Consider the following 16,128-nt stretch of genomic DNA (forward strand, 5'->3'; position numbering starts at 1 on the left):
TGCCAGCAACACAAATCTGTTGAACTTAAACAGATATGACTACATAACGTCCATTCTGCAATCTGATGCGGGAGGGGTGACCTGAGGGTTTACATGTCCAACTGAGAGAAACCCATGATTGTAGGGCCTGTGGAAAACTACAAGACAATAGAGGAGGGTTCGATTTACTATGACTCAGAAAACGAGATGGACCCATATAACTCTACTAAAATGAAATCTGGTCAAACAGGTTCTGAGAGCTGCAAGAGAACGTAAATCACTTATCAAACACAATAGTGCATCTGAAAAGACACGAGACAAAAATGAGTTTGTTCCTCACAATGTTGGTTTTATTTGTTCACACAATCGGCCGAAGACGATCTCTGCATCTCAAAATGTGCCAATAGGGTGAGAAAAAAAAAAAAAAAGCCTCTGCCAGTCCACTGAATAATTTACAGCATAACCTGTATGGATAAAATCCCACCCAACTTTAAAAATAATCAAGGGTGAAGCCAAGTCTCCCAAGATTCTCCCTTTCCAAATGTCCCACAGGCGCAGGCTGCTGCTGTGACAATCTTTAATTTGGTAGTCGTTTTTATGGCACTGGCAGCGAAGCCATATCTTGATCTCTAAACACACGTCCATGAAAATAAATCTCCATTTGTTTTTAAAAACTTACAAGTCTCTCTTTTAATGATGCATTATGATTTGCAACCAGGCACATCCTTATTTTTCGTTGGTTTTTGATCGACCCCCAGAATCCGACCGATGCAGAAGTTCATCTATGTTTTGAAATGTGTGTGTGTGTGTGTGTTTGTTTCAGCGTCCATTCGATGGCCCCCCTCCCACAAGACAACGGTGTCCCTTCCGAAATACCCCCCCCCTTCTCTCAGTGCGGCTGACATCAGTGTGCTCAGAGGTAAAAGGGAGGGATGGGGCTGCAGTCTTGACACCCACAAGGCAAACTGCTTTTCCTGAAACCCTGCCACTCCAAAGCTCCAATTCGATTGGTCGGCTTTCCCATGGTGCCAAGTCGCACAAATCCTTCATGCAAGAGTTCCCTTTAGTTTCTCAACAGTGGTCATCATGGTCATCTCCCTTTGCCACTTCCTCCAAATGTTAGCAAAACAAAAAATCTGACCTGCAGAGGACGAGAGAGAACATTTTAAAATGCTGAATTTATTCAGAAATATTTATATCATTCCAACATGTTTGACCAATGAATTTTCTTTCTTTCTGAAAGTTCTTCAGTCATTTGTGATTTAAAAAAAAAAGGACGTTTTTTTGACGATGTGTAAGATCTTGTAAACAACTTAATCTGCTTATGACTTGATAAAATAAAGTTTTCGCAAAGCCTGTTTGCACAACAGTAAATAGTGTTGGGGGGAAAAAAGATAAAAATAAAATGTAAACGGTTTTCTTGTATTTTTCTTCTTATCAGCAGAAATTATAAATTTTATATTAATTTTAAAAGAAAAAGATACATTTAATTTTATAAACTTATTTCAAGCTTTATTAAAATATCATAAAATATTTACATGATAATTATTACATGTATATAATTCCAATTAAAATAAATAACACCAAAAAAGAAAGTTACATTTAAATTATAACAAATAAATAAAAAGCAAAAAATACAATACATTTTGAATTTTGTTCATTACATTAAGTTAACATTGAAAAATAAAATCTAACATTTTAATATATCTTATTGATAAATTAGTGCTGGGCAACGATTAATTGGGGGGGGGGGGGGGTGCGATTAATCGTACGATTGTCTGTGATTAATCGAAATTAATCACATTATGCACAAAACTAATAATGCATTCAAAAGTAGTGTATTGTGCACTTTTTCATTTAAAGGTACTGCTATATGAACAAAAGTTTAATAACATTTGTAACCCTGGACAACAAAACCAGTCTTAAGTTGCTCTGGTATATTTGTAGCAATAGCCAAAAATACACTGTAGGTGTCAAAATGATCAATTTTTCTTTTATGCCAAAAATCATTAGTATATTAAGTAAAGATAGTGTTCCATGAAGATATTTTGTACAATTCCTACTTTGTATATATATATACATATATATCAAAATTGAATTTTTGATTAGTAATATGCATTGCTAAGAATCCATTTAGACAACTTTCTTTAAAGGCGATTTTTTTTCAGTATTACATTTTTTTTGCACCCTCAGATTCCACGTAGGGGTGGTTAATCTGTCTGATTTCCCGATTCGATTCGATTACGATTATTGAAGTCCCGATTCGATTACAGTCGATTTTCGATTATTAACGATTCTCGATTAACGATTATTGATTTTCCATTTCACAACAGTAAGTAGTAAACAAACTGTGTAAATCATTACTAATAAATGGTAGAAACAAACCGAATGCATGTAGCGGTTGGGATTTTCAGTTTACTACATGCAGCAGGCACTCTGATTCCATGTATGGGGCACATATATATTATTCATATGACACACAAACACAAGTAGACAAGACCTTTTTAGTTCAAAATCTATGCCCCGTGTCACATCGCCTCTGCTTCTGCTGTGAGCAGCGCGGCCAGATCTGCCTCGCGCACGCGCCGAGTGTGCACAGCTCGGACTACTGTCTGGGTCATTGCGACTCCCCACCTTGCCTCCTAACTGTCCTATGAATACTTCGACCTCGTCTAACATACCCAGTGGCATTAGACAAAGTCTCCACTACAATACTGTCACCGCGATTGCGGAGAGGTGCGGTCAGAAGACAAATATACATGTCTAGCGCGGTAACAATCTCCCGCTTGGTCCCCGCAACACTAACACGCCTGCTAATTTCGCAATGAACACTCCGACCCCTGCAAACATTGTTCACACCTCTGACATTGGGCAAAGGATTCACCGTTTGTGCTTGGTGTACTTTCACTTTCAATATCACCGTCATCTTCTGGATACAGATATTCCCCTTCAGAATCAGTGTCCGCGAATAGAAGTCCGAACACTTCATTGCGGGTTTATTGAAGCTTTATTGATGCCATTAGATAATAATAAAAATAATAATGATAATAATAATAATCTAATGCCAATACTCGCTGACGTTGACAACATTGGTCAGATAAAATGGCTCACTCTCACACTAGCTCCGCTTTTTTTTCGCACTGATTCAATGCGCTCTCGAAGATTTTGTTAAGGAGCATTACGTTTTTTTGAGTCAGAGATTAAGTATTACATGTCTGCTATCTGGTGCAGGGGAGGTCGCGTGAAATTTGACACCCTATTTGACAAAATCGGCCGGTTTTATTCAGTGCCGCATCTTGTCGAGTAAACTCGACCATGGCGCCAAGAGGGTTAGAGCTCCTGCCATGAAAACCAAAATAAATCCACACGCTTGCTTTGAGCCCAGATGGAGCTGGGTGGTTCGGTTGGTTGCTCGCTCCTGGTTTTTCCATTTTACACACCTGTTCTGGCAGCTTGCTAACTGGAACTGGGCGCGTTCGTGACGTTCAACTCCCGGTATAATTTTTTTTACAAAATAAAATAACGCAAAAAAAAAAAAAAATCGATTAATCAATAATCGATTTTTTTCACCACCCCTAGCATTCCAGATTTTCAAATAGTTGTATTTCGGCCAAATATTGTCCATTCCCTAATAAACCATACATCAATGGAAAACTTATATATTCAGTTTTCAGAAAAAATTCCAAGGTTTCATTCAAGAAGACATTCAAGTTTTGTGGTCCAGGCTCACATTTGGTTTACAAACACTTTAAACAAATAAGGAGCTTTTTTTTTTACAGCAGTATTCCTTTTACATAGTAGCAGTTAAAATATTTATTGTAAATGTTAACTTAGAACATTAATGTAATCAAATCAAATATAAAACAAGCTGTTATTTGTCACTGCCAGGACATGAACGTTTTTATAGAAAATATAGAAAAGAGCCTCGATCATAAAATTATAACGGGCATCTTCAGAGTAGAGATCTGCACGATTGCAGGACCCATCGCAGCAGTGTGGGACAACACTTGATGTGCGGGTAGAGAAAACTACCTATTTCCAACTTATAAAGTCATGATTACAAGTTTGTTGCATTCTTTTCTGTTAAAAATAACAGTGGTTTGTGAATGTTGATGCTTAACCTAAATAATTTGATCGGGAGCATCCCATCCTGTGAGCCATGATTTGTCTGTATGTGTGTTCATAGCCATTGAGCAACGGAATTTCATAATAATAAAAAAACAAAAACTGTTAACATGCGATAAAATAATTATCGGTGTTATTGCATTTGAGTTAATGCGTTAACTTGCCCAGCCCTAATATAAATATATAGTAATACAATATAATATTTTTACATCTTAATATAAAGTTAATTTTAAAATGATTTAAGAACAAAGTATAAAACAAATATAAAAGTTTTAAAATGTATTTAAAACAAATTTTAAAAGGAATTACATTTTAAATCAACTGATCTGATCATTTAAATAATTACATTGTTAAACATCATTTATTGAGGAGAAAGTTTCCATGTTATGCACAATAACATGACAAATTGAGAGTTCAATATGCTTGTATCACCTGGTCTTGCAGCATCAGCGTGTAAAAGACAGCTATCGGTACAGCCTGGTGAACTCTCTTATCGCCCAACAAACCTGTTTACATTCCTCTGCACTGGGGTGACAGATTAAAAGATAGATGGAGAAAAAGTAAGAATAAATTAGCATCACTTTTCATCAAACTAATAAACAATAAGCTGGTCTGTTATTACTAATCACAGGTCCATTTCCAAACACGTCGAGAGCATGGGCAAGCAACACAACAGCGCTGCATCCATCAGTCTGGCATGGTTTGGACTTTCCATGCAACGCTGTGACTCATTTGTCAGAATACGCATTTGACATCTGTGCATGACACCATGCTGGGAGGCTCCTTATTCCTCAGGCCAAGACTTGCCAAAGTATGAGATACTTCACCTTCTTGGACGACTGGTTATGGGAACTTGTTAATGCATGCTGTACTGAGCTAACCAGAAGGAGAACCGAACTTGCACCAACTTGCAATACCCCAAAAGACAATTGTTGCGAGTAATCTACACTGATAAGCACTATATTACTTTTACAAAAGCTTGTTTAATTAAGGAACAGGCAGATTTCTTCAGGAGTGTAATATAATTATAATGAAGTTATCTTAATGCAGTTGATGGTCACGGCCTTCTTTGAAGGATCAGGTGACAGCCGGCACAAACTCACCTTGTGACCTGCTTATGGAAGTCGGTGAGCTGCTTGTGTGTGACGGTTACAGCGCCTCCTGCTGTTTCTTTTGGAAGACCCTTCAGCGCGGTTTCCAGCCAGCGGCAAAATGTCTAGAGACACAGAGACAGCCACAACATGTGACAATTTTGACAACACAGCCTCATTTTTGAAAGAATTGACAATTGTTCAAAATGAAATATCTACATTAAACTTATACTTAGCCTCGAACTCAAACACTGGCGAGTGAAATCTAACAATTTATTAGCCAATGGCTAACGAGAAGACATTATTTGGTCACCTAGCATGGAAACTTAGTCTCCCATGCTCCCATGCATTTGACAAGGTTGTTAGTATAAATGATTAAAAGTGTTTACATTTCAACCGAACACAGACAGCGCGATTAATATTCATTAAGCCAAAAGCTGTATAAATATGAGCTCTGGGAAATAACTAATAACTAGCCAATGGTAATTCTATTGCCAAGGTGTTTGGAGATATTTGAAATGTGTAAAGGTTCATCTGTATTTGAGAGACATTCAAAAAGTGTTGCGTGTTCAAAAAGAGTAAAAGCATACCGGCCGATCAAAGACCATTATCTCCCAGAGTACCTCTGCTACATCGGGCAGGGTGTAAGGTGGCAGACAGAAACAGCAGGTGTTGATCAGCTGAGTCACTAGCTGCTGCCCGTGTTGCTCCATCACCTGACCAATCAGACCCTTACGTGCCTCAAAGTCATCCTCGTGCTAAAAGAGAAGAAAATCAGTTATATGCACTGAAAATGTATATACAAGGTCTTTCGATTGGTTTAGCTTGATCGACGGTGCTGCTTACGTCATTAGTGACCCCGGTGTGGATAAGGTCTCTGATAAACTTCATGACACTGCAGTTGGCATCTCGATGGTCCAGAGTGGTAGAAGCGATGGCACACTGGATGATGTGGACGACAATACTGCTGTTCAGCAGCGTGACCGGACTCCGCTGGACAAACCTGAAATAATGAGAGGAAATGGCTTTTTTCTTGCATTTATTGTTGTGCGGCAAGTCGCTTATTTTGAACTTGTTTTATCATATCAAGTTGCTTGTTTTTCTAACATAGAACTGATACCTTGTGGCGAGTCTAAAAAGATCGTCCACTGTGTCGGGGTGATTGCGCAGTCCATTAGGCTGCTCTAACAGCTGGAAGGTCGGCATACAGAGAGCCTGCAAGAGGGGAAAATGCAGCTACTGATCAATAACACTTAGTTCATCATCATCAATTTTCAACTCAGCGCAGCACAAGATTCAAATTAAATAACTTTGTAAGCTGGTCAATGCCAAATTAGTTTTAAAATATGTTCTTAATGTTGGCTTCATAATGTTTTCAAAAACGGTCACACCTTGTTCAAGCTTAATATAAAAATATTATATATATATATATTTTGTTTTTGTTTTTTAAGTCTAAAGTCTATCTCCATGAGATTGCGGGATAGACTGGTGTGTTTCAGGCGTACCTGAAGCATATCCAACAGGCCTTGTCTGCATCCTTCCTCCATGCCGTACTCATCCACTAGAATGCTGCCCAGGTACAGGAAACAGGAGTGAGGGTACACCTGGTACACACTCACCATCTGAAACACAAATCCATTCATGAGATCTGCACTGTCTGTTCCATTTCAGAAACACACACTCAGATCGGTGGATGTGCTTTAAGGCAAAAAGACCAACCTGAGTAACAAGTGGCTGTAAAAGGCAAGCAGAGCCTTTGCCTACACAACGCACTGCAAATCTTAGGCAGCGGCAGCAGCGCTCCACTATCCGGTTATCATTCTGGTGGGCGTTTAACGTCTCAGACATCACCGGCCAGATCTACAACAAAGAACAGTGATGATTAGAAAGAAACACACTTACAGACAGAGTACCGTGTCATTCAACACACAGCTAAACATACCTCTTGAATGACTTTCTGGCAGGGGTGTGTCTGTCCATTCTCTACTATGGGGTTTGTGTGTCTAATAGAGAAAGATTTCAACCCTTTAAGAACTTTTTTTTTTTTAAAACAGCATGAACTGAAACAGCACACATTCAACTTCTTTAATGTGACATTTTTGTGAAATGAAGATTTAATGAGAGGAATTAAATTTTATCCAACTGGATTCAACGGAATTGTGAAATATATAATATTAATAATACATTTTAAAGAGTTTTGTTTTTTTACAATAACATGCAGAGATAAATTGTGAATTTACGAGCAAGACAATTTGGTGTAGAATTCAGATGAAATATTATTATCTTTTATCTATTCTTGGTTATTAGTTTCATAAAAATATTTAAAAACTTTTTTAAATATAAATATAAAACCAATAATCTGCAAGGACAAATGTTACACTTGATTTTAACATTTTTTTTTTTTTTACCACTATGCCAACACTATGCCAGGCTTTAACTTCTATTTTCACATCAAAATTCTGATTAAAATAATATTAACAAATTCAATAATAACAATAATAATAATAATAATAATAATAATAATAATAAGTAAAAAAAATATTTAAACAAAATAAATACATGATCAAACCAATAAATAATAAAAACTAAGAACAAAAATCAATAAAAATAAATACATAATTCAAATCAAACTAATATTTAATAAACATTTCATGTATAATTAATACTTTAAATTACTAAAACCTTAAGAAATTACTTTAAAATCCTTTTCAAGTTGAAAATATATATATATATATATATATATATATATATATATATATATATATATATATATATATATATATATATATATATATATATATATACACACACACACACACACATATACATACACACACATTTATTTATTTATTTTTTTTACAGAAATATATTCACAATATTGCAAAGGTGTTGATGTTGAGTCTCACCTGAAGATAACAGCCAGTCTGTCCAGCCACACAGTGGGGTCTGATGACTTCCCACTACTGGAGTCCGCAGTCAGCAGCTGGTCACAAAGACAACACGGAAACAGACATTACTTTATTGCGTTAACCACCAACATTCAGAAATACAGACCACACAGTAAGAAGTAACTAACCTTCCTCAGTGCCATGACCTGAACCGCACACAGATCGTTCAGACACTCTGTGATCTTCTCCAGCGGGAGGCGGGCCAACACCAACGCCGTACCTGAGATAAACCAATCACACCACTTAAACAAAACCAGCCAAACAACAAAGGCATGACTAAGATCAACAGCTATATATTTAAAAAAGCTTATTAAAGAAAAAAAAAAAAACACCTTTCAGTAAGCCAACCGCAGCATCCGTTGACAGGGCAAAGGAGTCGAGCAAGCGGGCGATGTTCAGCAGGCCCTGGAAGTGCTGTGCCATGTGATCTCGACACACCGAACAGATGTTATGAATGGCTTTAGCTGCCACAGAGGCTAACGGCTTCTCCCGCAAGCCCTTCATCAGGAAATTCAAAACAGGATCTACCAACCCAATACAGACATCATGAATACACACAGAGAAACAATACATCTTGTGAGTGAAGATCATGTATCACGTAATGAACCAGACTGTGACAGTCACCTAACATGCAAGGGTTCCGGTCGATCACTTCACTCATCTCGCCAACCAGCTCGATGCTGGTGTAGCGAACAGCAAGGTGGACCGTCTCGGGAAGCAACACTACCTGCTCCAGCACCTCCGTTAGTGTGGGATTATTCTCACTAGGAGCCAGCAGAGGGAGAGGGAGACAATTTACAGTTACAAACAAAACGCTATATGTGCAACAGAATCACCAGTGCTTTTGACAAATAACAAGGCCTTGGTAAAGCCCAAAGTGTACTTTAGCCGTCCGCGTTCACACTGTCTGAGTGCAACAGTGCACGGTTTATGTTGAGACAGAACGAGTCAAGGAAATGGAACGCAGAAAATTAAGTATACCTGAGCCTTAAAAATAGAGATTTCATGACTTATCTATTTTGTTGTGTAAAAAAGAAGAGTAAATCAATCTGAAACACTGCCCTATATAATTACAGTATTAGCTGAATTTTTCATATTTAACCAAAACGGACTGAACAACATCCAAATGAATCAGAGCTAAGTAAGATAAGTATCAAATCGAGAGCTTGCGAATCAGAATTTAAATAAATCTGTAATCCACTATCAATAACTAGAGCTATACGAAGTGTCAGAAATATATATTTTTAAAGGCATATCAGCATCATACACTAATTCCAATTCCAATTAATTACTACATAGTTTACAAAATGATAACTGCATCATTAAACATTACAAAAAAAAAAAAGGTTAAGTAGTAACCTCAAAATACAGGACAATCAGATAATGAATGTATAATCTGCAACAGCATGACTCAAAAAGTTTGCACTACCCCAGCCACAGGTGTGACTTTGATTGGTGAAAGCAAGAGTCTTTAATATGATGTGGTTTAGTCATAACTGAAAGTGATACTTACGGATCTATACTCTTAGCAATGGACGCCATGATGAACAAAACAGCCTCAGTTACTTCCCATGGGGGGTTTCCCTCCTTCAGAGTCGAATACAGCTGATGAGAGGACACAAAGTATTTATAATAAGATCAGTAAGGTTGAATATTCCCTTTCGTTTCTCAATAAATCATTCTAAATATTAAAATAATTTTGGGGGCTTTTCTTCAAATCACTTTCAGTTCATGTTTCCGTTAGTATAAATTCTACCTGTGAGAAACACTCCATGGAGCCGACTAGGAAAATGACATCCTTCACAAGATCAGACACTCTCATCCTGAACTCGCCGAAATCATCTGTGTCCTCCGGGACTCCTTCCTGTACAGGAAACACAAAATAAGAGATGAAGAGAAATCATGTAGATGTTGTTGTACAAAAGCAATAAGTACTGGAAAGAAGTGGCTTGTATTGGATATGGGAAGGGAAGGACGCTCACATGATCCGGGTCAAGCTGGCAGTGGCGGGCGAGACTGTGCAGTAGTCTCTGTATGTACGGCTTGAACACTCTGTGGACCGCCGGATCGTTTATTTTATAAAGATTTTCTCCCAGACGGTACCAGAAGTTGAACGAGATTTCAACCACCTGAAAGAGAGCAAAGGTTCCCGACAGACAGTTAAGAGGATGCTTGAAAGTCTCATAGTCACTTTCACTTATCATTATGTGTGAATGTGTCAGCTTTCACTCTCACCTCATACTGCGGATGTCCGGCACAAATAAGCAGTAACTCAAGGATGCGGAGATCTCCCATGCCCTGGCCAGGTGTCCTTACGGTCATCTCCAAAAACGTCTCACACAATTCGGTAAAGATCCGGCAATAATTTAGCACCCTGTGGTGGAAAAGCAAGAAAAAAACTGGTTGCAGTTTACAACAGTTTCAACAGAGATCACTCGCTCTGTCTCAAAACCTAAAGAGCTTCCGGATAGAGTATGAATATAAGCGGCCTTTTAAATTACCTTCTTTTGGCCAAATAATAAAGATTAGTGAGGTTTGCTTCAATAGGAATGTAAAAATCCATCACGGTGGAAACAGCAAATGAAAGGAGATCATTTGTGAAAAGGGTCTCTCATTTTGAGTACTGCACAATTTGACGTTTTATCTTTGCGGCATGCTAACATCAAACTCACAGAAATCACCCAAGAGTCCAGTCTCCTGTTCGCTTAATGCTATTTGTTTTAGCTACCCATGTATACATTTCCAAATGCCACTTTCCAATGGTCCCATGAGACTTAAGATGCTGTATTATGGCATCTGACTGGGTATCAGAACAGAGCTATTTTGTTTGAGACTTGCATGACCTGCGTACATAGATCACAAATGATGCCATACGTACTTATCGAGGTCCTCTCGGGCTACGGCCATGTGGTAGGCTGTTTCTAGAGAGAGGACTCCCTGGAAGAGCTGCATGGCCAGAGGCATGTGTACAGCCACATTCTCGATCGCGTACAGTGCTGAGCACACGCAGTCTGATGCCGCCTCATGCAGGTTTGTGGACGTCTCGTCCCTCTGCTGTAATGAAGAGAGGGGGGAAAAAGATTTTTAAAGTAAGAGAAATGGGAGTTAAGTGAACGCCTGACTGCATTGTCTGAACTTACCAGCACTTGGAAGAGAATCATCAGCAGTTGATTGTTAGCCATGAAGTTGTTGTCCAGCACTCCTAAATTAAACCAGCTCCCCAAACACCGGAACACCTTGATAAGCATCTTCTCATCATGTCCGGACTTCTCCGCACATGTCACCTGATCATGGAAATACAACAACATTCAAGCTCACAATCATAAACTATTATTTAAATGTTTATGCAGGGCCCACACCACTGAAATGATTTGCATGGATGGATTGATAGCACAGAACAAAGAATAAGTAAAAGCAACAGACAATGGCCCCATAGAGGAAGAGATGTGTTTTCATGCCTTGCAAACTTAATTTTGTGAATTCTGCTTATTTAAAATAAAGTAAACATATCTGCTTAATAAATAATTTGTTACATTTATATAGCACTTTTCTGGGTACTCAAAGCGCTTTACATGAAATGGGAGAATCTCCTCATCCACCACCAGTGTGCAGCATCCACCTGGATGATGCAACAGAAGCACACACACCAGCTTACTGGGGGAGAGGAGACAGAGTGATAAAGTCAATCAGTGTATGGGGATGGTTAGGACGCCATGATGGTCAGAGGCCAATGGGGTAATTTGGCCCGGATGACGGGGTTACACCCGTACTCTTTTTCAAAAGACATCCTGGGGTTTTAAATGACCACAGAGAGTCAGGAGCTCGAGTTTAACGTCTCATCCGAAAGAAGGTGCTTTTTTTTCCAGTATAGTGTCCCCATCACTACACTGGGGCATTAAGACCCAGACAGACCACAGGGTGAGCACCCAATGCTGGCCTCACTAAAACCTCTTCCAGCAGCAACCTAGTTTTCCCAGGAGGTCTACCATCCAGGTACTTAGCAGGCTCAAACCTGCTTAGCTTCAGTGGTTGCGCATTTGAACAGTCAATAGCAAATACTTAAACTAATAAGAAAACATACTAACAGTAGCATACTTTTCAGCTTGTAACACTCCTAAGAGAAAGGGAAACTTGAAATCGAATCATAAGACCCCTTTAACAATACCGGCATGGAAATGCTTTAAGTGTCTGGAGTATATGTGTGAAAACCATTACATTTTGGACTGACAGGCTAGGCATCTTATCTGAAGACAGGAATTGTTGTGCAAATATAACGGTGCTATACCAGAAGAGTGACCACTGTGGTAGAGTAGTAGGCCAGGTCCTCAATGATCTCAGACCGTCGATTGGCTCCGATCCTTAGAGAGCGGCTATGCACCTCCTCCGGCAGAACGGTGAGTATCTCAATCAGGAACGGCATGGAGGACACGTCATTACTGTATCTGGAAGAAGCATAACAGAGCGTTGGGTAGACTATGACATTTCAAGGTGACACCAACTATTATAATTATTTTAGAATTATTTCACAGGTAATTCATAAAGTCACGAAAAATCTTGCATCACACCACTTTTGCAAATTTTGCAACCCAGCAATCCTGACTTACTTTCATTATCTGTAATATCCATTTTGGAGTGAGTTATTTCAATATTATTTGTAAACAGGGTCAAAGATAAGGAACATCTCAATTACATGCAAATGAAAAAGTGTGGAGTGGATTCTTACTTTTCTATCAGGGTTTGAACACAGCCTTTCCACGAGGCCATCTGAAGAGCCAGATCTGCGATTGCCAATGCAAGCTGGGAAAGAGAATGACATTAAAACACCAGTGACACTTTCTTAAGCGTTCTCAATATGTAGCACTGCAGTGTGGTCAGTCCGTTAACACCTCACACTAAATGTCCAAAACACGATCATGAATGCCAGATGTTTGAGATCATCACCACTGATTTTCATTCTGATTCAGGACACAAATCACGTCACGTTTAGCAGATGCAACCCGAGTTCAAACGGACGATGGGACGTTACCTGTGTGATGATGATGGGAGACAGGTCTTTGAGGTTCTGGATGTGAGACAGGAGTGAATCTCTCAGTGCAGTGTGGGTCTCTGGGGGAAGCTCATAGAACGATGTCTGGATCTTCATCTTCATTGTCTGGGCTGCGAAGTAACACGATTCCACGTCCTGCTTCAGCTGCAGGAGCTGATCCGAGATCTCCCATGCGTACATCTGCACAGGAGAACAACTTCAATGAGGAAGTGCCAATAAGCGGTCAGATTACCTCTTAGAAAACATGACAATACAGAAAGCATAACAGTAAAATAACGCTTCCAATTCTTGCTTGGTCTGCAAAAGCGTAATGGAAAGCACTGATGACGTATCATGTCTGCGTGGAGGTAGGACAACCTATCGAAGTCCTCGGACCGAGGGATATGATTGGACGAAAATGTTATGGGGTCCTACGCCTTCCACAGACTAAAAAAAATGCATATCAATACATGTAGACACACTTAATTTAATAATTGCCATCAGGATGTGAAGAGACCTTCAACCAGAATTACAAAATATGCATTTGAACCAAATCACCAACCCTGCCTTTAAATCAATTGTATTCGCTATTTTCACATGGATAACCAGCATTATATCCGTCACCCAACTCTCTAGATAACACTAACAGCCACTGACTGAACATCAAGCTGGACCAGTCGTATTTTTAATAAATAAGGAAAAGCAAAACAGTAAACACTTTTACATCAGATGCATCACACAGATACATATTTCTAATGCAAATAAATACCAGCATCAGGAACCAGGAACATGTGTGTAGCTTTCACTACACAAAATGTCAGGATAGATCAGCTTAAGTGTCTTAAGGTGAAGCCATGTAAATAATACTATTGATGTCATAATATTGCAGAGCATTTTAGGGAAAAATGCAATTCGTTCTGAATTTACTGCATTCAGCAGTCTTTTGTCAAATTATAAGCTCATTTCAGATTTAAACAGAACAGAAATTAATTTAACTCAATACTCACAAACTGTAATATATATATATATATATATATATATATAGTTTAAATTATGCATTTAGCAGACGCTTTAATCCAAAGCGACTTACAGTGCATTCAGGCTATACATTTTTATATCTATCTGACAGTACTGGTAGATCAGTGTGTGGTTTGGAGCAGGGCAGTTGACTTAAAGGGATAGTTCCTCCCAAAATATAAAAGCTCTGTCATCATTCACTCATCCTCAAGTTGCTGGTGGTACCCACTGACTAACACAGTATTTTTCCATACCATGGAAGTCAATGGCTACCAGTTTGGTCACCTTGAAAATATCTTATTTTGTGTTCAGAAGAAAGAAATTCATAGTTTTTAAATGAGATGAGGGTGAGTAAAAGACAGAACTATCCCTTTAAGTGTCAAATGTGAAACCATGCAATTCTCACTATCAACATCACAATGTTGTGCTACTCTGTTCTGCAAAATGCAACAAATGTGTTGTTCTCAACGCTAACAATATTAACACCTTCCTTATCACTAATCTTACACTTTGCTGAAATGGAACTAAGTGAAGAACCAGTAACTCAAAGGGCAAAACAGCAGGGGCAATTTACACTGAAATTACATTTGCAGTGTTTGTGTTATAATGCCAACATTTAAAAATGTCTAATGGGGTTTTTAAAAAGCTGTATATCCAAATCAGCCAAGTCTGAATTCAACCTACCCTGCTGGTAAACCCAGCTTAGACAAGATGGGTTTTGAAACATAGTAGCTGGTTTCTAGCAAGTCTAGAATGCTAAAACATCTTAAACTATCAAATAATAGCAACTAGTTGTTTTTCCGGTTTATTCGGTGGACAAGCTGGTTTTTGGAACTTGGTCAACCAGCTAATGCCCAACAAGGAACTAGCTAACATGTTCAAAACATAGTCACCAGCTTACTAACAAGTTGGTCTAGATGATAAACCATATTTTCTGCTAAACTTGCTGCTTAAATCTACCAAAAACTCGCACTAAATCCATCTAACCACAGCGGAATGGATTCAGCAATGGATACAAATAAACCCCGACAACAGTCCAAACACATGTGACCAGCTCTACTTCCCAACACAACTGCTGTTTGTGCTTCAGAAAGCTTCACTGCGACCTTAAGGGACACTAGTTGCAATGCAGCGTACATCGTAAATGTGTATTATTGGGCGAAGGTGCTATGGCGCAGTAGGCCCGCTCGTGAACGCACCGATCTCTGCAGCTCTCCCAGCCAGACCGAGGCGCGCTCCTTGCCGGCAGGGTCCGGGTCGTGATACAGCGCCTGCACGGCCTGGTAAACCAGCGGCAGGGTGGGTTTCCCGCCTTCCATAGCGTTCTTCTGTTTCTAGAGGGTGTAGATATGGGGTAAATACCACGGCTTGCGCTTCTCTGGAGGTTGTAGACGCGCAGGTGAACTGTTTACTGGGCCCTCGCGTTCTCCGATCTGGCCGCCATCTCAAGCAGACAGAGAGCGCTGCTGTCAAACAAGTCCGTATGGAAACCGCGACACAGGAACTAAAATTAGTCCGGACTCGAGCGATTTTATTACAACAACGCGCTATTCGTGCAGTTTTTGGAACTATATCCTCTTCTGAAGAGGAATAGGTTGGAATTAACGTGTTTTAACGTTTGTGATTTGCGTATACGACGAGGAATACTCATTGCGTGGATAATTTCATTAGGGACACACCCACTGCTACACATTATTTAAGGGTAACCCATCAAAAGGTGACGGATTCGGAATCGCTTCGATTCTTTTAGGACTTTTAAGGAATAAATACTTTAAAGGCACTTATTTAATTCACTGGAATCAGCAAAGAACAGAAGAGATAAAAACTAGATAATTAAACTGAGACAATGTTTTCAAAAGGAATGTTTAAACTTTTTTAGAGTCGGAATAAATGCCGTAATAATAATAGATAAACTAGTCCCAAAATATATGTATTACCTAAA

General features: G+C 39.0%; 1 protein-coding gene across 1 annotated transcript; it reads right to left on the reverse strand.

The window, feature by feature from the left end:
* Nucleotides 1-307: 307 nt before the first annotated feature.
* LOC127975795 (transportin-3) lies at nucleotides 308-15,768 on the reverse strand. The gene is made up of 23 exons (XM_052579776.1): nucleotides 15,386-15,768; nucleotides 13,170-13,370; nucleotides 12,867-12,940; nucleotides 12,429-12,585; nucleotides 11,284-11,427; nucleotides 11,022-11,197; nucleotides 10,379-10,517; nucleotides 10,126-10,272; nucleotides 9,900-10,007; nucleotides 9,657-9,748; nucleotides 8,768-8,907; nucleotides 8,476-8,667; nucleotides 8,272-8,363; nucleotides 8,102-8,178; nucleotides 7,138-7,198; nucleotides 6,915-7,055; nucleotides 6,701-6,817; nucleotides 6,316-6,410; nucleotides 6,042-6,198; nucleotides 5,786-5,953; nucleotides 5,208-5,320; nucleotides 4,537-4,629; nucleotides 308-1,120 (listed from the first exon to the last, which is right to left on the reverse strand). The coding sequence occupies exons 1-22, from the start codon at nucleotides 15,503-15,505 to the stop codon at nucleotides 4,569-4,571; spliced, it is 2,772 nt and encodes a 923-aa protein (XP_052435736.1). The 5' UTR covers nucleotides 15,506-15,768; the 3' UTR covers nucleotides 308-1,120; nucleotides 4,537-4,568.
* Between the last annotated feature and the right edge of the window lie 360 nt (nucleotides 15,769-16,128).

The sequence above is a fragment of the Carassius gibelio genome, chromosome A4 (genome assembly GCF_023724105.1).
Source record: "Carassius gibelio isolate Cgi1373 ecotype wild population from Czech Republic chromosome A4, carGib1.2-hapl.c, whole genome shotgun sequence".
Lineage (NCBI taxonomy): Eukaryota > Metazoa > Chordata > Actinopteri > Cypriniformes > Cyprinidae > Carassius > Carassius gibelio.